The sequence below is a fragment of the Xenopus laevis genome, chromosome 2S (genome assembly GCF_017654675.1).
Source record: "Xenopus laevis strain J_2021 chromosome 2S, Xenopus_laevis_v10.1, whole genome shotgun sequence".
NCBI lineage: Eukaryota > Metazoa > Chordata > Amphibia > Anura > Pipidae > Xenopus > Xenopus laevis.
Window position 1 is genome coordinate 153,071,202 of NC_054374.1, and position 25,178 is coordinate 153,096,379.

The window sequence follows — 25,178 nt, forward strand, 5'->3', positions numbered from 1 at the left end:
AGTTTCATGGACCACAGGAGTACTTAATTGTCCCATATAAAGGCTTAATTAACGATCAACACTAATTGGCATCCTGCTTTAGGTACCATAAGCTGTAGCATTCTTGTATTTCTGACTGTTCATTATACACAAGTAACTACACTTTTTACTGCACTTGCTGCATATTTACTGGAGAAATAATATTATTCTGAGTCCCGTCTCTTGGTTCTTGTGTTTAAAGGCTGGATACTTTGGAACTGGATGTTTTTTACTTTCCTGCTGGCAGAATTGGATTTTCTCACAAAATATTGCTTTGTTATCACGAGCAGATTAGTAACTGGGAGTTATGCATCGCGAGTCATGCAGGGACCAACTAATAATTAGGAGCCATTCTGGGAAGTATTGATGAAGGTTTAAGCTTCTCTAGAGCAATTACTGGTCTTCTTTTCATAGCAGATTGATATCGGAAACCACTTTTAATAAATGAAGCGCATCATGGTATAAAATAACAGAATGTTAAAACTACAGGAACATGTAACACTTGGTAGCCAAGTTCATGGCCAGGCCTGACATCTTGTCATCTTAGTTGTTCTTATTTGGACATTATACTTTGTCTTGTCTCACGGGCAGCCATGCTTGTAAGGAGGCAGGCAATTAATGGATTCCATTTTTAAACATAAGTGCAGATCATGAAAACAAACCTATGATTAAGTCCCTATAAGGCACAAAACATTTAAAGCTCCCCTAGTTGTATGTTATTTCTGCATTCATTTCTGCATTAATGTCTGCAAGTGGAATCCATTGAGCGCGAGCCTTGTGTTTGCAAAATATGGCTGAACTACCACTCTCTTAAAATGAAAGATCTGGGCCATGAACACCTGGAATTCCATACAACTCTGGTGAGTTTTACATATCTATACCACTACTGTATAATCTAGTGTACAAATATCTAAGCTTTGCCTCTAACATCCACCTTTGTTCTTGCTTTGTTTGTTCTATCCCTGATATCTGTCCTGTCTCTGTAACATCCATGTTTGTTCCTTTTGAAGCAGGGAAACCCTGGAGCTACCACTGCCAATCAGGGCTGTGCCAAGCTGGCCGGATGCCCTAGGCAACCCAGCCATGGATCCTGCTCCCCCCTCCTGTGCACATGCACCCAAGCGACCACTGCTGTGTGCACATGCACTTAGCAGACAGCTCGGAAGGGGGAGAAGGACAGAGAGGGGCGGAGAAGGACAGAGAGGGGCGGAGAAGGACGGAGAGGGGCGGAGAAGGACGGAGAGGGGCGGAGAAGGACAGAGAGGGGCGGAGAAGGACAGAGAGGGGCGGAGAAGGACAGAGAGGGGCGGAGAAGGACAGAGAGGGGCGGAGAAGGAGGACAGAGAGGGGCGGAGAAGGACAGAGAGGGGCGGAGAAGGACAGAGAGGGGCGGAGAAGGACAGAGAGGGGCGGAGAAGGACAGAGAGGGGCGGAGAAGGACAGAGAGGGGCGGAGAAGGACAGAGAGGGGCGGAGAAGGACAGAGAGGGGCGGAGAAGGACAGAGAGGGGCGGAGAAGGACAGAGAAGGACAGAGAGGGGCGGAGAAGGACAGAGAGGGACTGGGATCGCCGGAGTGACTGAAGGGACGGTAGGGAGGGGACAGAGAAGAGGATGAAAGAGGAGATCAAATACGTATTTGGGGTAGGCAGAAGACAATTTGAGGTACCTGCCCAGCAGCCCCCTATCGTTGCTCGCTAGGTAGGTGCCTCTTCTGTATACACCTAGTTTCTGCCAAAAACTGATCAGAAGGTAGCTCCAGGGTTTCCTCAGGGCCCTGCATCGCAATAGACATCGCACACTTGCACCTAAAGACTTGGACACAGATGTCACTTGCACCCACAACACTGGAATGTAAATAAAGATCCCCTGCTATCTGTCTATAATGTCCTCTAATGTACTTGTAACGAGCAATCGTGTCCCCTCGCAAGCGCATTTTTCCAGAGAAAACAACCCCAACCTTGACAGTCTCCCCTCTTCCCTCCCTCTAACCAGTTTAGTTGCACTTAGTCTCTGCACTCTCTCCAGCTCATTTATATCCCTCTTAAGGACTGGAGTCCAAAACTTCAAGTGAGGCCTTACCAGGGACCTATTACAGGCAAAATTATGTTTTCATCCCCCTTTCTTTTATGCCCTTTTTTTATTCAAAAATATTATCCACAAACAACCCAATTTCTTCTAAATTGAGGATAATCAATCACACTACATTTAGGGGGTTATAAAAATCGGAGCTTTTGGGAATCAAATCCGAAAAAAAAATTCTACGATTCTAATTTTTTTTTCACGATTTTATTGAGTTTTTTTCCTGCACCTAATTTTTTTTTCGAGTTAATTTATTGATAAATAAGGTAAAAATGTGGATGGTAGTTTGGTCAAAGTGGTTTTAATAAAATAATGAGAAATTTTCGGATTTTAGTGTATAACTTGCATTCATGTTGCATCTACCTTGCATTTATCAGCATTGAACCTCTTTTGCCAGTTTGCTGCCCATTTGCTGCCAGCATCCTGCATGGAACTTGTAGTTCTATAGTTTTGCCTGTACTGTAAAGGGCTGTAGATTTTCTATGTAATTGACTTACTTCTGTCCATAGCATCACAAGAGGGCAGTAAAACCTAAAGTTATGTTCTCAGTTGCTTTTAACCTTCTCAGCATCCACTGGCAAAGTAATTCACAGTATTTATTCTAAACAAACAGGGATTTTTTAGATTAAAAATTCACTGAAAAAATACACAAAAAACCAAAAAGCCCTTTTTGACATTAAAAAGAAAAAAAACTAACCATAGTCAGTAGTTACTTGTCTAGTTTGCCTTGTCCCTGTATTGCCTTGAAGCAGAGACACTGCAGACTTTTTTTTTTTTTATAGTCGTGATTGTGAACGCAGTTATGTAATAGGATTGGCTCTGGCTGTAAATGCTGGGGCTGTAAATGCTGGGGCTCGTTGAGATGCCGGCCACAGGCATCTTTTAAATGCAAACAAAAAAGTTATATTATTCCCCAGAATCCTTATGTTTTTTTAAAATTATTTAATTTTTGGTCCCTCATGCCCTAGCATTCGTGTAGTTGTTAGGGCAGTGGCAGACAGAGATTTGTCGCTCCCAGGTCGAGGTCACCGTACGAGTGGCCATTATTGTTTGTCCCTTGCGCCAATGATTGGATCATAATTGCTGCTATGCCAGTGATCAAATTGCTCATTGATGTGGCCCTCGAATTGAAGGGGAAATCAAACCAATCCAATCGACATCTGGATGATTTTTGACCAGATACCAGTCAGGTTGACCCGTCGGAGGGCCTCATACACGGGTGGATAAGTTGCCAAAATTGGTCGGAAGGGCACAAATGTTCAGATTTAATCTTCCAGTGTATAAATACCTTTAGGCTGACTTAAAGAAAATTATACCCCCAAACTAGCATCAGCTAGTTTGCATCATATTAAGTGGCATATTAAATAATTTTACCAAACTGGAATACATATTTAAGTAAATATTGCCCTTTTACATTTCTTGCCTTGAACCACCATTTTGTGATGGTCTGTGTGCAGCCTCGGAGATCACCTGACCAGAAATACTGCAGCTCTCAAGGGGCAGATTTATCAAGGGTCGAAGTGAATTCGAGGGAATTTTCGAAGTAAAAAAATTCGAAGTAATTTTTTGGATACTTCGACCATCGAATAGGATAATACGACTTTGACTACGAATTCAATTCGAAGTAAAATTGTTTGAATATTCGACCATTCGATAATCAAAGTACTGTCTCTTTAAAAGAACTTTGATTTCAATACTTCGCCAAATTAAACCTGCCGAAGTGCTATGTTAGCCTATGGGGACCTTCTAGAGCAGTTTTCTAAGTTTTTGGAAGTCGAAGTAAAATCATTCGATCGATCGCTGAAATCCTTAGAATCGTTCAATTCGAAGGATTTTACTTCAACCGCAGCATACCCAAATTCGCTGAAAAAAACTTCGATATTCGAAGTCGAAGTATTTCAATTCGATGGTCGAATTTCGAAGTATTTTTAGCTTCGAAATTCGACCCTTGATAAATCTGCCCCTAACTGTAACAGGAAGAAGCGTGGAAGCAAAAGACAGAACTCTGTTAATTGGCTCATGTGACCTAACCTGTATGGTTTGTTTGTGTGCACTGTGAATCATAGGATCCCTTATTTTTTAAAATGGCAATTTTCTATTTATGATTACCCAATGGCACATACTACTAAAAAAGTATATTATTATGAAAATGGTTTATTTACATGAAGCAGGGTTTTTACACATGAGCTGTTTTATGCAATATCTTTTTATAGAGACCTACATTGTTCGGGGGTATCGTTTTTATAGCCCTCCCGTGTTTCTCATATCCGTTAATATTATTTGTGATCAATTGTTGATGTGATGAAATGTTACTAATCTCCCCTCGTTCCATTACCCCGAAGGATCTTCTTTGTTTTAAGGTAATGAATGAGTTGGAATGATCCTGGGATTTGTAAGAAGCCTCTAGGTAGTTCTTTGGTTAATGGGTGATTGTCAGGTCTGTCCTTTGTACGAGAGGGTTGGCAGGTTTCTACTATGTTTATCCAAGGTGTTTACATGATACAGGTTGGGGTTCAACATGTTCTTAAAACTGGATGTTCAAAGCTCCCCTTTTCATTAAGGGTACATATGCTTTTAGGGTGGATACTGTGTGACCCATTCCAGTGGGTCACCTACGAGGCATCACATGAGAAGACTGGGTCCCTTTTTTAAGGAGGTCTCTGTATCTACTGGGATGAAGAAATGTGCTACACTCTTAAAGGGGTTGTTCAGCTTTAAATTAACTTTTAGGGACAGATATATCAAGGGTCGAATTTCGAAGTAATGGGAGTTTTTTCTTGAACTCCCATTATTTCGAAATTTGAATTAAAAAAGATTAATTGAAATTTATAATAAAAAATCAGTTTTTGTTTTTTTGGCCGAATACGTCCGTTTTTCGATCAAATTGTATGAATCAAATTCGATTTAATTTTCAAAAAAAAAACTTTGATTTTTCATAGTCCACCAATTGACTCCGATTATGTTCTAGGAGGTCCCCCATAGGCTAAAACAGCAATTCAGCAGGTTTTAGATGGCGAATGGCCGAAGTTACATTTTTAAAGAGACCGTACATGATAAATTTCGATATTCAATTTTTTTTTTTAAATTCAAAACGAATTTGGACTATTCCCTAGCAATTACACAAAAATTTGCTTGAAATTCGAATTTTTTTAATGCGAATTTTCACTTCAACCTTTGATAAATCTGCCCCCAAGTATGATGTAGAGAGTGATATTCTAAAACAATTTGCAATTGGTTTTTATTTATTTTATATGTGGTTTTTGATTTATATAGCTTTTTATTCTGCAGCTCCCTAGTTTGTATTTTCAGCAGTCCGGTTGCTAGGGTCCAGATTCCCCTAGCAACCATGCCTTGATTTGAATAAGAGACTGGAATATGAATAGGAGAGGGCTGAATAGAAACAAGAGTAGTAAAAAGTAGCAATAACAATAAATGTGTAGCCTTACAGAGCATTTGGTTTTGAAAGCCGGACTGAGTTAGAAGAAATCAAATGACCCAAAAAGTAGGGATGCACCGAATCCACTGTTTTGTATTCGGCTGAATCCTTCGCGAAAGATTTGGCCGAGAACCAAAGGCGAATTCTAATTTGCATATGCAAATTAGGGGTGGGAAAGGGAAAACCATTTTTTATTGACTTGTTTTGTGACAAAAAGTCACGCAATTTCCCTCCCTGCCCTTAATTTGCATATGCAAATTAGGATTAGGTTGGACCGGGCAGAAACATTTGGCCAAATTCGAATTCTGCTGAAAAAAAGCCGAATCCCAAACCGAATCCTGGTTTCGGTGCAAAAAGTACCAAAAAATATAAAAAAAGAAAAAAATTAAGGCCAACTGAAAAGTTGCTTAGAATTAGCCATTCTATAACATTCTAAAGGCTAACTGAAAGGTGAGAAGAAAGTATTTGATGAGCACTCCATTCAGATATTCCTCGCGTCCATCTGCCCAGGGTAAATACTAAGAGAACAATATTATATTATAATTAATATATATGAGGAGTAGAATACGCAGTGTCCCTACGCTGATCAGATAATAATCTTCCTTTGATGCTGTAAATATGTTGTTTGTGACCTTTCCCTTCGAAAACCGTTCTGAAATCCATCGCTCATCTCATTTTAATTCCATATCTTCTGGCTGTCTCTTCAAAAGACTTTACTTTTTTTTTTTCCTATTTGCGACCTTCTCCAGCAAATCTCCATCAGAATTGTTTGACTTATTGTGGTTTGTAGGAAAGAAATACAGTTTCTAATCCCAAAACATCAAAACTGGCATTTGCATAAAAGTTGCTTTGTTTTCACAGCGAGTATTCGAATGGCTGGTAGGGAGTTACTGAAAATGTAAAATACATTTATTAAAGGGACAAAGTGTCTCTCCCTCTTACCTCCTGTTGACTATTTGTGTTGTGTGGGTATAATAAATGGGCATTAAATGGGCAAATAGCCTCTACGCTATGTTCTCTAGCTTGGTATTTAAATAAGAACTAAAGTTTAAAACAAAGAAGCAGAGATTTTGTACACACACACGCGCCATCTTCCAGCTCTTCAGTAATCTTCGGGTCTTCCGGCACTTCGGCAATTTCTGTCCATTTCGTCGCATGCGCAGTTGTCAGAAACCCGAAGACTGTTCTAACTGCGCATGCGCCGATTTGGCACTTTCCCGAAGAAGACTGAAGAGAAGAAGATGTCGCCCTTGAGCTCCTCTGTACTGAATCTGCAAAGAGGTAAGTAATGAGTCGGGGGTATTTAACTAGGTAACAGCTAGGCTGGGGGGAGAGCAGAGAGGAGGGTCTATGTAGGGTAGGGGGATTGGGGTTTTATAATTAAGGGTTTGGTTCTCCTTTAAAGCACAGGATACAAAGTAGATAACAGATAAGTACTACTGTAGTTTATATAAACAAGCTGCTGTGTAGCCATGGGGGCAGCCATTCAAGCACAGGATACACAGTAGATAACACATAAGTACTACTATAGTTTATATAAACAAGCTGCTGTGTAGCCATGGGGGCAGCCATTCAAGCACAGGATACACAGTAGATAGATAAGTACTACTGTAGTTTATATAAACAAGCTGCTGTGTAGCCATGGGGGCAGCCATTCAAGCGCAGTATACACAGCAGATCTCAGATAAGTTCTGAAGAATGCCATTGTATACTGTAGAGCTTATCTGTTATCTGCTGTGTATTCTGTGCCTTTTCTAATTTTTTAGCTGCCCCCTGGATACATCAGCTTTTTTATGTAAACTATAGTTGTTTCTAAAGTAAACACACCAGTTTTACTAGTAACATAGTAACATAGTAAGTAAAGTTGAAAAAAGACACATGTCCATCGAGTTCAACCTTTTTTTTTTTTTTTTTTTTTTTTTTATTAACTACCTATCTGCCAGTTGATCCAGAGGAAGGCAAAAAACCCATCTGAAGCCTCTCCAATTTGCCTTAGAGGGGGAAAAATTCCTTCCTGACTCCAAAATGGCAATCGGACTAGTCCCTGGATCAACTTGGACTATGAGCTATTTCCCATAACCCTGTATTCCCTTACTTGCTAAAAAGCCATCCAACCCCTTCTTAAAGCTATCTAATGTATCAGCCTGTACAACTGATTCAGGGAGAGAATTCCACATCTTCACAGCTCTCAATGTAAAAAACCCCTTCCGAATATTTAGGCGGAACCTCTTTTCTTCTAATCGGAATGGGTGACCTCGTGTCAGCTGGAAAGACCTACTGGTAAATAAAGCATTAGAGAGATTATTATATGATCCCCTTATATATTTATACATAGTCATCATATCACCCCTTAAGCGCCTCTTCTCCAGTGTGAACATCCCCAATTTGGCCAGTCTTTCCTTATAGCTAAGATTTTCAATACCTTTTACCAGCTTAGTTGCCCTTCTCTGTACCCTCTCTAATACAATAATGTCCTGTTTGAGTGATGGAGACCAAAACTGAACGGCATATTCTAGATGGGGCCTTACAAGTGCTCTATACAGTGGAAGAATGACCCCCTCCTCCCTTGACTCTATGCCCCTTTTAATACAGCTCAAGACCTTATTTGCCCTTGATGCTGCTGACTGGCATTGCTTGCTACAGCCAAGTTTATCATCTACAAGGACTCCAAGGTCCTTTTCCATAATGGATTTGCCTAGTGCAGTCCCATTAAGGGTATAAGTGGCTTGGATATTTTTACATCCCAGGTGCATGACTTTACATTTATCAACATTGAATCTCATTTGCCACTTAGCTGCCCAGATTGCCAGTTTGTCAAGATCATGTTGCAAGGATGCCACATCCTGGATGGAATTAATTGGGCTGGATAATTTTGTGTCATCTGCAAACACTGATACATTACTTACAACACCCTCCCCTAAGTCATTAATGAACAAGTTAAATAAAAGTGGACGCAATACTGAGCCCTGGGGGACCCCACTAAGAACCTTACTCCAAGTAGAGAATGTCCCATTAACAACCACCCTCTGTACCCGATCCTGTAGCCAGTTTCCTATCCACTTGCAAACGACTTCATTAAGCCCAACAGACCTTAGTTTAGAAAGCAGTCGTTTGTGGGGCACAGTATCAAACGCTTTGGCAAAATCCAAATAGATCACATCTACTGCCCCCCCACTATCCAGAATCTTACTTACCTCATCATAAAATGCAATCAAATTCGTCTGACATGACCTATCCTTCGTAAAGCCATGCTGATTGTTGCTCATAATGCCATTCATTAGGACAAAATTTTGAATGTGATCCCTTAACAAGCTTTCAAATAATTTGCCCACCACAGATGTCAAGCTTACTGGCCTATAATTGCCAGGCTGAGATCGTAATCCCTTTTTAAATATTGGAATAACATCATCTTTTCTCCAATCCATAGGCACCATACCAGATGACAGTGAATCTGAGAAAATCAGAAATAAGGGCTGGTCTAAAACTGAACTAAGCTCTCCTGCCATCAGGACCTGGAGCCTTGTTTACATTAATTTGTATTAAAGCTTTTTGAATCATATCCTGAGTCAGCCACTGACTAGATTGAGCTGAACCATTCGTGCAGTTATTAAGTGAGCCTGTGAACTCAGACTCCTCTATTGTATACACTGAAGAAAAGAACTGATTTAACACATTTGCCTTATCTGTATCTGTTACAACCATACTGGTACCATTATTTAATGGAGCAACACTCTCAACCTGCATCTTTTTACTATTAATATATTTAAAAAACTTTTTAGGGTTAGTTTTCACCTCCACCGCAATTAACTCTTCATTTCTTTTCTTAGCCTTCCGGATTGCTGATTTACAACATTTATTACAGTGTTTATATTCATTAAATGCAGCTTCTGTCCCAACAGAATTGTAGTTTTTAAATGCCTTTCTCTTCTTTCCCATTAACTTCTTTACCTCTGTATTAAGCCACACAGGATGATTCTTAGAGCTTCTACGTTTAGACTTTAAGGGAATAAATTGAGAACAGTAATGATTTAATATCATTTTAAAGGACAACCATTTCTGTTCTGTGTTTTTAGCTGAAAACCTAATGCCCCAATCAATGCTCTGTAGGGCAGCCCTCAAGGCACTAAAATTAGCTTTTCCAAAATTCATGGTTTTTGTTGCCCCAGTATATTTTTGTTTTTTGCACCAGACATTAAAAGATATAACATTATGGTCACTATTACCCAGGGGTTCAATGACTTGCACATTTGCTATAAGTTCTGGGTCATTTGAGATCACTAAATCAAGAATAGCATTTTTTCTGGTAGGCTCCTCAACAACCTGTGCTAAAAAATTGTCGTGCAATAAGTTTATAAACTTGATCCCATTAACTGATCTAGCAGTACCGTTGCTCCAGTCAATATCTGGGTAATTAAAATCCCCCATTATCATTACTTTACCTAAACTAGCAGCCTTTTCTATTTGCATTAGGAGCTTTGTCTCTTCCTCCTCACTTACATTAGGGGGTCTATAGCATACGCCTACAATTAATTTGCTGGATTCTTTACAATTGGTGAAGAACTCCACCCATACGACATTGCAGCACTACATTGTGTTGCTATTTATTTTTAAACACTTTATTTCTTTGGTGTTCCTGTTCCTTAAATGATTCATTGCATTTTATAAACATGCTTGCTCACTTCGCTTTCGTAGATACAAGGAAGGAGGAGAAGCCCTGCTTGTTCTATTGCCCTCTGAAGTGAAAGGAATGGCCAAGCAACTAGAGGAAAAGAAAGTTCCTATTAATGAAATTAAGTAAGTATAATTGTGTCGGCCGCACAGCCCATGATCCTCCCCAAACAGCCTGAAGAAAACAGAAAAGACAAAAAGTAATTGCTGGACAAAAAATTGAACTTACAGTTCACGTCAAAGACTAACGGCAAGACTAATATTTTTTAATGAATTTAGTGCTACTTTATTTAATAGGTGTGTCACTTTATTAATCAAAGCAGCCCTGCACTGCAACGGAAACTACAGATTCTTTGTTACAACTGTTACTCATTATAATGAAAAGCAATGTGTTTTTTTTTTTATTAAAATTAAAACCCTGTGAAATGCTAAAAGCAGATTATGCATTATACGCTAATTGAAAAACAAATTAAAACTAAATTAGGTTGAACATCTGAATTGCAGCACTCTGCCAGATTTTCTGTAATTCATATAATTTCTCTCTGTTCTCTTCCCAGAATTAACCCTGAGAAGCTGTTGGACGTGCAGGGCCGTTTGGAAGCTTTCTTGGCCCAGGAGCAAGACTTAAAGGAGACAGCACAAAGGGTAGGTCTATAAGTATGGCATCCAGTTCATTAAAGGGGAAGGAAACCTAGTCGGCGCAAACCCCCCACCCCCCCTCCCGTTTGTTGCCCACCCTCCCTCCTCCCCCCTGGCCTACCCGTCCCGCTGGGCAAATGCCCCTAACTTGTTACTTACCCTTCTGCGCAGGTCCAGTCCAGGGAGTTCACCGACGACATCTTCTTCCACGCGATCTTCTTCCTGCTGTGAAGGGCGTTTTGGCGCATGCGCAGTAGGAGCATTTCGCCGGTACGGATCTACTGCGCATGCGCCAAAAGTCACGCGCATGCGCAGTAGATCGTACCGGCGAAATGATCCTACTGCGCATGCGCCGTTCAAATCAGGAAGAAGATCGCGTGGAAGAAGATGTCGTCTGTGAACTCCCTGGACTGGACCTGCGCAGAAGGGTAAGTAACAAGTTGGGGGCATTTGCCCAGCGGGACGGGTAGGCCAGGGGGGAGGAGGGAGGGTGGGCAACAAACGGGAGGGGGGTTTGCGCCGACTAGGTTTCCTTCCCCTTTAAGGGTAGGACTTGACGACGCGATTGGAGCCGACATTTATCCGACAGTCGGAAGTGAAGGAGAAATCACAGGTAAATGTAGTTACCTGCGATTTCTCCTTCACTTCCGTTTTCTTTATAACATCCAACACGTCGCATGTGTTTAATCACATTGCGACATGTCGTTTCCAATCGCGTCGTCAAGTCCTACCCTTAAAGGTACAGCACTTGCATAAACACGTATGTTTCAACAGAGCTGGTCTAAGCAGGTCAGGCACCCTAGGCAACCCTACTGTGAGCGCCTTGCCCTCACCCAAAGAGCACACATGCAGTGACGGCATTGGGGAGGCATGAGTAGTAGCTAGCAGCAGTGTTTATCCAAACTATTTATATCAAACCAAACCAAACTGGAGTCTGCAGACAATATGAACTCGTGCATGGCCGGTTTAACCAAGCTGTTTGCAATCTGGATGAGAATCTAGTTCCAGCAATGCTCTGCCCTGGAATCACATGTTGCCTCCTCATTAACTTTCAGAGAGGCATTTTTCCCCCCTTGCTCTTTGCTTCATTGTTTAATGCTGACAGTGTTAAATTGCACCTGGAATATTCACCCATCTGGTTTACTGCAATCATAATGGAATAGCTAGAACTCATTTGCTAAAATAAAAATGTAATTTGTCAGCTGCTGTCTTAAGCGATTGACCTTGTTCTCGCCAGCGTCACTCTAATCTATTTACTTTTTTGTGTGCTTTTCTGCATTTAGTGCTTTGTCTCCTACCTGCGCTCCGTCTATTTGATGAAGAACAAGGAGGTTTTCGATGTTTTCAAGTTGCCCCTCACGCCGTACGCCCAGTAAGTGGCAAACTATTCTATGCTATGTTTTTTTTAATAGAAATATCTATTGCTTGTGTCTGCTGGTTTGCTGTTTTTTTGCTATGAAACTCGCGTGTGTGTGACCTGACAGTGTATAGGCAAAAAAAAAAAAAAAGCTTTATGAATTATATAAAGTGCAGGTCAGTGCATTGCAGTTCTGGGTTCCAGTACAGAATCTTGTATTAAAATCTGTTTTTCAAAAGAGCAAACTGAATTTTTATATTTAATTTTGAAATCGGACATGCTAGACATATTGACAGTTTCCCAGGTGCCCCTAGTCATGTGACTTTTGCTGTTATAAACTGAAATCTGTTCAAAAGAACAGATTTTTAAAAAATATTATTTAATTTTGAAATTTCCAGGTGCCCTCAGTCATTTGACTTGTGCTCTGATAAACGTTAATCACTATTTACTGCTCTGCTGCAATTTGGAGTGATATTACCCCCCCCCCCGGTGACGGTAAACAGCTCAACCTGCATTGCTAAAAATGCTCCAATGGCCAACCTTGTGATCACTGATACAAGTAGCAGTCATCAAATTGCCACTTGCACCTCAGTTCTAAAGAGTAGAAACTGTAAAGCAGATCATTTTCGTGATATAGCTTATTGTGAGCATTTTTCAGTCTGGAAAAGTGAGCTGCTGCATTTTAAGAAATGGATTGTAGCTGTAGGCACAATACCTTCATGCAGTTGCTGTGTGGTTTGTGGTCTACAGCATCAAATATCTTAACTTTTTATTTTTTAATTTAGGCATTTTAAATGAAAATTCTGCAACCCCAAACCTCTCCCTCTCGCTGGTGGGTAGAACTTCAGAATAGTACTGAAGTTTTGTTTATATTCGTTTAATGCTTAAAAATCACCAGAGAACGCATATTTCATACACCGCTCCTTTCCCAGTATAGGTATGGGACCAGTTATGTAGAATGCTTGGGACTTAGCGTTTTCCAGATAACTGATCTTTGTATAATTTGGGTCTTCATACCTTAAATCCACTAGAAAATCATGTAAACATTAAATAAACCCAATAGGCTGGGTTTGCCTCCAATGAGGATTAATTATATCTTAGTTGAGATCAAGTACAAGCTACCGTTTTATTATTACAGAGAAAAAGGAAATCATTTTTAAAAATTTGGATTATTTGGATAAAATTGAGTCCAATAGACTTCCATTCCGTAATTTGGAGCTTTCTGCAAAACTAGTATTTGAATAACAGATTCCATACATGTAGACATATAGGGCATAAAGGGTGAAGTGACTAACATTAGCGAAAATTAGCCAGCGTGACGTAATTTTGTTACTTCGCCGATTTACTAATGGTCGCTGGCGTAACTTCGCTAGCGAAGGAGATAGACTCTAGCGGTACTTCGCTCCCTTAAGCCTGGCAAAGTTGCACTCTGGCGAATGGACATAACTACGGATTTTACTGAACGTTACCTCTTGCGCCAGACTTGCCTTCACCACCTCAGACCAGGCAAAGTGCAATAGAGTAGAAAGGAGTTCCTCAAAAAATAGTTCAACATTTTTCTAAGTCCCAAAAAACGCTGGAGACTTCATTTTTCAGGGTGATAGGCTGCAAAAGAGCGTAAATTTTTTTCTGGGGTAACCGGCTTCCCTAACATATTCTAACATTTCCTAACATATGGCACATAAACTATACACTGGGCTCATGTGTAGGGCAATATAACAACTTTATTTTATTTTATTAAACTTCCCTGGGCTTGTGTAATGTAATGTATTTGCTGCAACATATACGTCCATTCAACTTTAACTTCCCGCCGTATGCAAATTAGGCAACGTTAGCGCAACTTCACTTCACTTGCCGCAGTAACGCTAGTGCTACTACGCCAGCGTTCGGCGCCCTGGACGCAAATTCGGATTTTAGTGAATTAGCGTTGTTCTGGCAAAACTACGCCTGACTAAGTGTTGCGCTTTGAGCGAAGCCGTCACTGGGGAATTTTCGGAGGTTAATGAATTTGCCCCATAGAGTCTCAGGCATATTTGTACATTGTTATTATCCATCATTATTAGTATCAGAGTGGAAAAATCCCACCAACAAACTTTTTAAAGGGATACCATCATCCCAAAGTTTCCTTTTAATATTCCTCATTCATTCCTAACTTTTATTGGTGTCTAAGCACAGACTATTAAGGAAGAAATATGGGTGAAGCAGGTAGCTTTATTACCTGGATAGAATTGTAAATGCAAACTTTCAAGGGCATGAAAAAGAGAAGTAGATATGCGGGATACCCTGATGGATAGTTATTTTTAGATCATGTTGTTCAGGACACCCCAGGGTTTGTGATACAGATATTTGGATCTATTATTCAGAATGCTTGGGATAAGGAGTCTTTCCTTAATTTGGTATTTTGGTAAAAAAAAAATCTTTTATACAAAAGGATTGTTTTGCCTCCAATAAGGATTAATTACCTGTATATCTGAGCTACTTTTTTACAGAGAAAAAAAATAATTTAAACATTTTTTAAACGTTTGATTTAAATGGTCTATGGGACATAACCTTCCCATATTTATGATCTTTCTGGATAAGGGGTTTCTTGATAATAGATCTAATACCTGTATTAGAAGGTTATGGTAGAGTCCTGTGCTGGTCCTTTTTTTGCGACCCGTGTCTGCAACCTGCATTCTTACCCGTGACCCGCTGACCATCAAGAATCAGGAAGTGCTGTCGTTGTAAACCGGAAGTGACCTCATCGGAAGTAGGCGTGATCAGAAAAAAGGATTACAAATCTCTATTGAGAAGACCCACGGCCCGACCTGCGACCTCCAAACCCACATAACCGCCGACCCGCATCTATATCCACACCCAGAATTTCTACCCGCAACCAACAGGGTACCGCAGGTTTTTGCGGGTAGCCCCGCGGGTACCCGGTTATGGATCTTGGAATAAGCATTTTACCCCATTACCTCGACTGATTTTTAGGCTTAACCCTCCCCCCAATATGATTATTCCCACTATTTGGGGTCTTCTATAATAAAGATGTATCTCTAACAGACTTGTTTCCTTCCTTAATAAGATGTGGTCATACCCAAACACTAATCCATCCTGAACCCCGACTTGTTTAGGGTTGGTTTTATATAGGGGCAGTTGGGCAGAATGATGTGAGCGTATGGCTGTCCTTCCTAGTATTGCCCCTCACTGCAGCTGTAGTTATGGGATAAGTCATCCGGAAACCCGTTATCCAGAAAGTTCCAAATTACGGAAAGGCCGTCTCCCATAGTCTCCATTATAATCAAATATTTCAATTTTTTAAAAATCATTTCCTTTTTCTCTGTAATAATAAAACAGTAGCTTGTACTGGATCCCAACTAAGATATTATTAATCCTTATTGGAAAAAACATCAGCCTATTGGGTTAATTTAATGTTTTCATGATTTACTAGTAGACTTGAGGTGTGAAGATCCAAATTATGGAAAGATCCGCTATCCGGAAAGCCCTGAGCATTCTACATAATAGGCCCCATATCTATACATTGTTATATAGGGAAGGGCAGGGTGTATATTTATTACCGTGCTACAACACCATAAGGTTTTACAGATTTTATGATCAGGGAGAGGAGAGACTCTGATACAGAACTAAATGCAGAGGTCACTGCATCACTTATTAAAAGCTCTGGCACGGTCATTCATTTCTAAGTGTATAATATATATCTATTTCCCTTCAGCTTTCAATAAAACAAAAATAACGAATGTAGAGTGGGAAAGGTTAATGTTTGCAATATCAATAGACTTTTCTGCTACTGAGTAAATGAATTAAGGATTGATCTTATAACCTTATAGCAAATGCTTCTGTTATGCGACTATTCTAACTACTGGGGCACCATAGAGCTATTCTCCTGACTAATGGGGCTAAAGCACTCTTCTCACTACTGTTCTCACTATAGAACTATTCTAACTACAGGTATAGGTAGAATTAATTATCTAGAAACCTATTATCCAAAAAGCTCCCACTGACTCTATTCTAATCATATAATTCAAATATTTTAATCATTCTTTCCTTTTTCTCTGTAGTAATGAAACAGTAGCTTGTACATGATCCCAACGAAGATATAATTAATCGTTATTCAAGACAAAGCAATCTTTTTTTTTTTTTTTTTTTTTTTTTGATTTCTTAAATAATTTTTCAGTAGGCTTAAAGGGGTTGTTCAACTTTGCATTAACTTTTAGTATGATGTAGAGAGTGATATTCTGAGACAATTTGCAATTGGGTTTTATTTTTTGTTATTTGTCGTGTTTGCGGTATTTAGCTTTTTTTTACTCAGCAGTTTGCAATTTCAGAAATCTGGTTGTTCGATTTGAATATGAGACTGGAATATGCAAAGGAGAGGCCTGAATAGAAGGATCGGTAAAAAAAAGAAGAAATAACAATACATTTGTAGCCTTTCAGAGCAGAATTTTTTTTAAAAAAAAAACAAACTATAAAAAATAACCCATGAAGGCCAATGTAAAAGCTGCTTAGAATTAGCCATTCTAGAACATACTAAATGTTAATTGAATTGTGAAGCAACCCTTTAAGTAATGGAGATTCAAATTATGGAAAGATCCCTTATCCAGACAACACCAGGTCCCATGCATTGTGGATAACGGGTCCCATACCTGTAAAATAAGATCATAGCACTGTTCTAAGTCTGACAACAAGTACATCTCCTGCATTTTTGTAGCACTTGCCTGTTCCCAGGGGTTTTGTGTTTTACAGAGTCAGTACATCTTAATCTGCAACTATTTGTATGGAAGGCTTACTCCTACTCCCTCCAGGCAAAGTCTAAATCCATCCCTTAAAGGACATGTAAAGCCTACATTTTCCTACAATGTCTATAAGTTGGGCACATCTCTCCCACCAAAATGGCATTATTTTTACTGCATACATCCCCTCTATTTGCCTATTTGGAAGTTTCTGTGGTCTGAGCTGGAATTCGCCCCGAAAATCCAATTATTTAGTGCTTTTTGGGCAAAAATCTGAAAAATTCTGGCTTTTTGGGAAAAAGCCAGGAAAAACCAAGCGCATCGTGGAAAAAAATTAGAAAAAACTCAGGATTTGGTTTGTTCCTCAATTTTTATAAATTTTTCCCCTGATCCGATAAAATCTAGCTTGCTTTTTTAATAATAAATAAGGTCAAATCCTGGATTCTAATTTAGACTTTTTTTAAATTAAATAATTGGAAAAGGTTGGATAAATAACCTGTTGAATCTTTACAGCTAAAGGTCTGTGGTTGTCTTGGCTTGGTACAAAAGCCCAACACATAGTGGCAGATTTATAAATGGTCGAATTGAAAATTTGAAATTCGAATTTGAAATTTTTTTTTTACAGTCAAAACTGTCAAATTTGACTAGGGAGTTCTTCAAAATCTATTCAAGTTTTTTTTTTTTTTTTTTTTTTTTTTTAAAAAACCATGAATTCGAGATTTCAAATAATTGAAAAATACTCGAGTTTTTTTAAAATTCTAATCAAATTTGATTCAAATTCGATTCAAGTTTTCGGGCAGATTTAAAAGAAAATAAAAAATAGATTTTATTAATAAATTTTGATTGGTTTGAACCTCGAATTTATGGGAGTTTAGGGGAGTTTTTAAATACTCGCATGAATTCAAAATTGACCTTTTATAAATGTGCCTCATAATGAACAACATTTGTAGCTACTTCTTTAGTTAGGCTTAAGTTCTCCTTTAAATAAATGCCGTGGGACGTATAGCAAACAGAATATCCCTTACGTAAGCAAGACGTTTTCGTGCAGCTCAATACCATTATCGTTGTCATTGGTAGTTAAAACCTTAAAGGAAATGATCTGTGAGTGTATCCTGCTGTCTCGCCTAGTAAAGGGGTTTGATTGGCTTCATAAGCACAGCTAGGAAGAGATTAAATTATGTGCCGACAGCCTGGCTCACAAGGGCTGCTCTCCGGCCTAAATGTCACCAAGAAGCAGCCCATGAGCAACTGCCATCTGGCTAGGGAAAGAAAATGCATCTTTTCCATTTGTTGTAATGTATTCTCCATTTATGAACTGTCACTCCACCAGCAGGGAAGCGTTTCGTCACATGAGATTCTAAATTTAAAGCATTTTTCTGTTATTATCCAGCAAGCCACTCACATGTAATCTGTTTTTATCTTTGTATGCAGTCATATTCAGTGTATACAGAAAGGTGCAATAGGAGGTAGCAGGAGAAGCTATAATAAAGGCTACAGAAAGCAAAAATACCATCTATTAGGGCAGATTCGGGGAGATTTGACGCCCAGCTATAAATCTCCTCTTCTTCTGGCCGACTAATCTCCCCCAACTGCCTTCCTCTGGCTAGAATGAAAATCGCTGCTGGCAAGGCACTCTGAGCACTTCATTTTCCAAAGTCGCCTGAGGTTTCCTCGTGAGGCTGACTTCGGAAAAAGAAGCGCTCCGAGTGCCTTCCCGTCATCGATTTTCAGTGTCTCTCTGCCTTTAAAGGAGTTGTTCACCTTTGAGTTAACTGTTAGTATGATGTAGAGAGTGATATTCTGAGACAATTTGCAATTGGTTTTCATTTTTTATTATTTTTGTTTTTATTTCGAGTTATTTAGCTTTTTATTCAGCAGCTCCCCAGATTGCAATATCTGCAATCTGGTTGCTGTGGTCCAAATTTTCCTAGCAACCATGCATTTAGTCATGTATGATACTGGAATATGATTAGGAGAGGCCTGAATAGAAAGATGAGTAGTAAAAAGTAGAAAGACTACTAGAAAAAGTCTACTAGAATCATGTAAACATTAAATAAACCCAATAGGCTGGTTTTGCTTCCAATAAGGATTAATTATATCTTAGTTGGGCTCAAGTATAAGATACTGTTTTATTATTACAGAGGAAAAGCAAATCATTTTTAAAATTTTGTATTATTTGGATAAAATTGAGTCTATGGGAGACAGGCATTCCGTAATTCGGTGCTTTCTGTGTGAGAGGTCCCCTTTAAATATTGGTTATCACTTTAACTCACCTGCTGCAGCCCCAGACCACCCCCAGCATAAAGGAACAACTGTATTAGAATTCATTCTAAATAATGAATTCCTGACAAGCAGTGGTTAATAGTTTGTTGTTTGGCGCTTCTCAAAGCAGCCCTTATTTAAACTTCTCTATATTGTGATACTTGAAGAAAACAAATAATTACCATCAGAAATCATTACTGAATAAGCATTTCTCTAAGTTCGTTTCTTTCCAGCTTGGTCTGTGGTGGTCCCAAGCGATTCTTTTTATTATTTGTCTTTGATTCTACTTTTTTTTTTTAATTACATTTGCTCATCCTGGGTGCCAGCAGCCAGCGGGAGACCCTGGGATTCTGACATTATATTAAATCTTCCTTGATCTATACGTTAATTGTACCTTGTACCCGGCTCCTACGGTTGGCAAACAGTACAGAATGTGCTGTCAATTAGCGACTTGTTTGCCAGAGTATAGAATAAAGAATATCATTACCGGAGCAGTAATTAGACTCTGACAATCTTATTTATAATCTTTACTAAGGGTTGAATTCTTTTTTTTTTTTTTTTTTTTTTTAAATGTTGGTAGGAAATGTTTTTTTCGCACAGTTATAGACTGGTGTTCTGATTTGGAATAATAAGGTTTAATAATAATGAAATATATGTGACTCATATAACAGCAAGTGGTAACATTAAATACAGTTTTAAAGGAGAAAAACCCTTGGTAAAACCGAGCCCCATGCAGCGCCCACACCTTCTTGAATGATACCACTTAAGGACCCCCTAAACCCAGAAGTTTCCCATGCCTTGTTTTAACAAAAGCATAGCATAGTGGGATTGGCTGGCTCCATCTTGTGTCGATTCATATCTTCTTCTAGGCGTATGAACAGCTGAAGCCATTGTGGACCTGGCTTAAACAGTGTCACCAATCACTGATAAGGGGACCTTCAGTGGTGCAAGATGGCGCCCACCAACCCCTATCCACTACTTTGCTTCCCTGAACAGGATAGAGGATAAGGATGGGTTTAGGATGTCCTAAGCAGTTCAGGAAGGCTCTGGAGGGGGCTCAATTATTACTAAAGGTTTCATTCTCCTTTAAATGTCTCTATGTAGAGACCCTGAAATACGGGAGGGAACCTTTTTATGGTTTTGACTTTTTAATCCGTAAAATAATTGATTTATAGGCACCTGATGGACTTGACTAACTCTAATACAGGTATAGGATCTATTATCCACAATGCTCAGGACATGGGGTTTTCAGATGAGAGACATTTCCGTATTTTGGACATCCATATGGTGTCTACTAAATAAACCCAATAGGATTGTTTTGCCTCCAATAAGAATTAATTATATCTTAGTTGGGGTCAAGTACAGGGTACTGTTTTATTATTTAAAAAAAAAAAAAAAAAAATATAGATAGATAGATAGATAGATATTGTGAATAAAGTACCCCCTCTTGTAAAATATAAGGATATTATAAGTTACCGAGGAATTTCATGACCATATAAAAACACGAGGCTGAAGGCCGAGTGTTTTTATACAGGTCATGGAACTCCGAGGTAACTTCTAAAATCCTCATATTTTGCAACTGGGGGTATTTTATTTATTATAATACACACGTTTCAGTGAGTCATGTGACAGAAATGACATCAGAACTCACTGTTTATAAGGATATAATTTACAAGATATTCATGGCTTTTGTCTATTATAGATAGATATATAGCTAGATAGATATATATAGATATATAGATAGAAGGTGGCGTTCCCGTAATTCAGAGCTTTTTGGATAACACATCCCATCCCTGTATACAAATAGATCTGCTATTGTGACACTGGTCATTACAAATATAAAATAGTAGCCTGTTTGTTTTTTAGGTCCTTAGGCCTTGCAGTTGCTCCACGGGTTAGGTTCCTCCTCAAAGCTCAGGCAACATCTGCAAGCAAAGAAGACCCTGGCACTACAAGTGATCAAGAAATAGAAGCGTTCAAGTCAAAGCTTGGTGGTAAGGAAGAGGATGACCAAAGCAGAGATGATACTGACAAAGTAAATTCTTCAGCAGAAGAGAGTGATCCAGAAGAGGATGATGAGCAAGAGCTCTCAGACAGCCTAAAGCAAACCAGTTTGCAGTTTATGAATGAGGATGAGGACGACGATGACTGTCGAGATGTTGACATCCTCACAGTGAAACGGAGAGATGTTTTTGGCATCGAGGATGGCAGCTTCACACTGGTAAGCACAATTTCTTTCATTCTTGGCAGGAATAATGCTTGTGAGTTGCCTGCTACAAGAACAGCTTCCATTTGACTGCTTCTTCCTATAGCAGTTGACTGGGAAAGCCCCAGTAGGTTTAGTGTTTAGCTGGCATATACAGGTTGGAAGGCTGACGGCCCTCTGTAGAGTGCTTAAAAAGTGTTGTTGGAATGTAATGCTCTGATTTGCCAGAAGAATTCTATTGTGCCCCAAATACATTTTTGGAGCTAAGATATTTGGCTATTGGTGGTTGCTAATGCTGTCACATAATTGCTCAGAAAAATTAAGTCTTGCTTCCTGAGACTGTGTTGTGGAAATTCAGTTACCGATGAAAAGTTGAGGTTATTTGGGAACGTATGACACAAGATTGCACTGGAGTAAAGGGTTACCGGTGGGAGAGCCTAGAGATATCTTTTCACACAAATAAAAACAAATAGCTGCTCTTAGAGCCAAAAAAGTGATTCTGCCTCAAGGCCACGGTACTAGTGATCAAGGCTAGCTTGAGAACAGAATCCATCCAAGTCAGGGGGCTCATGGGGGGAATTTTCATACACAGAATTATGTTCTCAACTGTATTGACATCCCACATGGTAATTCCATGGACCTCCGTTTGGACGTTACGCCATACATATTTCTTATAGTGAAAAGATTGGGCAACCTTTTCTAGCAAGAAAGTTTCAAGTTGACCTTTCCAGTGTAGAATTCCCCATCTATTACTGCGGTCCCCTTTATTCTAAGCAGAATTATTCACCCCAGTTCCAGTAGAGATTTTTGTTAGCATGGTTGTTTTCCGTGCAAAACTTTTTCTGTCGCTTCTCCGGAGTTTTAAGAATGGCTATCATTGCGTGCTTGTAGGTCGTTTCAAGTTAATGACGTCTCACAGACATCTCCTGGCAGAGTTGCGATCGGTTGGTTGCGCTTATGATTCACATGGGGATGAGAGCAGCTGTCTCACCCTGGCTGTTCTTTATAGGCAGGGACCAAAACAGCAGGTATATGCCTCTGGGATCTATGAGAAATGAACCGAGACAAGGGCGACATGATATACATCTGCATGTCTTCACCCACCATCCCTAGATACAGAGAAATGGCTGTATCCCCAGGGGTTTTATGGAAATATTAGCTCTGCGCTGCATACATAAATGATATTGATCGCTCCTGCTGGCGGTATTTGGCTTTGGCGCTTTCCGTCATTCTGTCGGATGCTTTCGGTGACTCATTGTCTGAATGAATGTAAAGCATACCAATAGTGTAACCGTAAACTTTACAAGGACATTATATACAGTTGTATAAAGTGGATGGGATGGAATTCTTTTACATAAAAAGTCTACCCTGCTTCTGTGGTGTGGCTTAAAGGGGAACTATGGCGAAAATAAAAATTTCATATAAGCTTCAGCATACTGAAATAAGAAACTTTCTAAATACAATCAATTAAATATTCTGTATGATTTCTGAAATAATCAAGTTTATGTTCCCTCTCTCAGCATCTGTTTCTCTTCATTCTGTCTTCATGCAGCAGTTGGGTGTCAGATATTCATTGACAGTTAGATCCAATATATCTTAAAGGGGGGCTTCCTTTCCTAGCAGATGTATTAGAGCTCACTCGTATAACTGATTCCAGTACAAACAAAATCTATCAAAATAACTGCCTTTTGCACAAATCCTGCATATAGAGAGACATGATGTCTGGTGAGTTTAATAGAGTGAGCTCTAATACATCTTCTAGGCAAAATGAGCCCCCCTATAAGATATATTAGATCTAACTTGTAATATCTGACACCCAACTGCTGCATTAAGAGAAACATATGCTGAGAGAGGAATAGTGAAGAAAACCTTTTTTCTCCTTTAAATTTATAAGAAACTTTTACCCCAACATAAGTCCCAATGCCATCAGACCATACCCTTCATGAAACAGAGTTTATATCTATTACATTATACTAAATTCACTCATTAAAAAGAACATTGTGTTTTGTAAAATCTCTTCTGACTGTGGAGCAGCTTTCGTTTCCTTGGGTGAAGAAAGCTCCTCTGAGAAGTCCTTATTGCCTTTCCATGCTTGCAATCTTAATACAATTCATTACGAATGCACCTCACCATAGTGGAATCATTTGAACCGTGGATACTGTTTTAAATGAGACCTTTTGCTTGTTGGGCTGTGTGCCAGGAACCAGCGGAACCTCTCTGGGAGCCATTTGTGAAGCTTTTATTCTAGTACTCAATCCCCTGTGAGATGGAATTCATTTTTCTTTAAGTGTCCAACTCTTTTGCCTCTCTCTCTCGATTTCTCTCTCTCTCTGATGAAGGTTTTATATTTTGTGACATTTCAATTCAGATCCCAGCTATTTAAAAGGGTCACATATTTTATTAAGGGCCTTTTTGGCAAAGTTACAGTCCTCCCGTTCTTGCATTACAAGTAGCTTAGAGGCTTACCCCCCCCCCACCAGTCTCCATACCCTGCCTTTGCCTTCTTGGAAATTAATTCATAGTTCTTTGTCGGGTAATAAAAATTCTTTATTGCATTGCAGTGACAAGGTGTAATCTTTACATATAATTATAGGACCTTAGTTAGAGGAGCATGCCATTTCCATGCTTAGTGTGCAATAGTAGCACTTCCCTTAATTGCAGGATTTTTTTTTTGGCAAAGCAAAAGTTTAATATTCTTCCAAAAATATATTAAAAGGCTAATGCATGCTACTATTTCCCTGCTGCTTTGTTCTTGGTTTCAGGAAAATACTCCTTATTGTATGTTGTTTCTTTGTACAGGGTGTAAGCAAACATGGGGGTTGTTCTTGCAAAGTGTTTATTACAGGGATGGTTCGCCTTTAAAGCAGAACCAAAGCTTAGCTAAAGAAGTAGCTAGACATGTTGTACATTATGTTTTGTGCTTCTGCACCAGCCCAAGGCAACCACAGCCCTTTAGCAGTAAAGATCTGTGTCTCCAAAGATGCCCCAGTAGCTCCCCATCTTCTTTTCTGCTGATTCACTGCACATGCTCTGTGCTGTTGTCACTTACTGAGCTTAGGGACCCACTCACAATATACAGTACACATAGAATAGAAATGTCACAATATAAGGCTGATTAGTAATTAATACAGATAATTACTACATGGCAGCACAGAAACCAGTGCAATTAGCATCAGAATTTAATAATCAGCAAACCTGTAGCATCAGCTTATATTACAGGGGAAGCTCATTTTCTGCTGGATAATTAGTGACGAGCCCTAAGCTTAGCTTCTCAACAGCCAATCAGAGCCCACTGAGCATGTGAGTGTCACAGACACTTTCCAAGATGGTGACCCCCTGTGACAAGTTTGAAGTCCTGGATCATTGCTGCTATTGACAAGCTGAAACTTTAGCCTTGTGCAAAAGTTCACTATATAAAATATGGAAAGGCCATCTCACATATAGTCCATTTTAATAGAGCAATTCTAATTTTTAAAAACGATTTCCTTTTTCTCTGTTCTATTAAAACAGTACAGGTATGGAATCCATTATCCGGAAACCTGTTATCCAGAAAGCCCCGAATTATGGAAAGACGGTCTCCCATAGACTCCATTATAATCAAATAATTCAAATTCATAAAATAGATTTTCCTTTTCCCTGTGAAAAATACTTGATACCAACTAAGATATATAGTAATTAATCCTTTTTTGGAAGCAAAACCAGCCTATTGGGTTTATTAAATATTTACATGATTTTATAGTAGACTTGGGGTATTATCTAAATTACAGAAAGATCCATTA

At 39.3% G+C, this 25,178-nt stretch overlaps 1 protein-coding gene across 2 annotated transcripts in view; it reads left to right on the plus strand.

The window, feature by feature from the left end:
- ddx10.S (DEAD-box helicase 10 S homeolog) overlaps window positions 1–25,178 on the plus strand; it is a 143,763-nt gene that overhangs the window by 23,914 nt on the left and 94,671 nt on the right. For both annotated transcript variants that reach the window (XM_041583218.1, NM_001095619.1), the window contains 4 exon segments: window positions 10,227–10,328; window positions 10,760–10,847; window positions 12,125–12,213; window positions 21,060–21,414. In XM_041583218.1, the coding sequence (XP_041439152.1) occupies window positions 10,227–10,328; window positions 10,760–10,847; window positions 12,125–12,213; window positions 21,060–21,414 (634 nt within the window).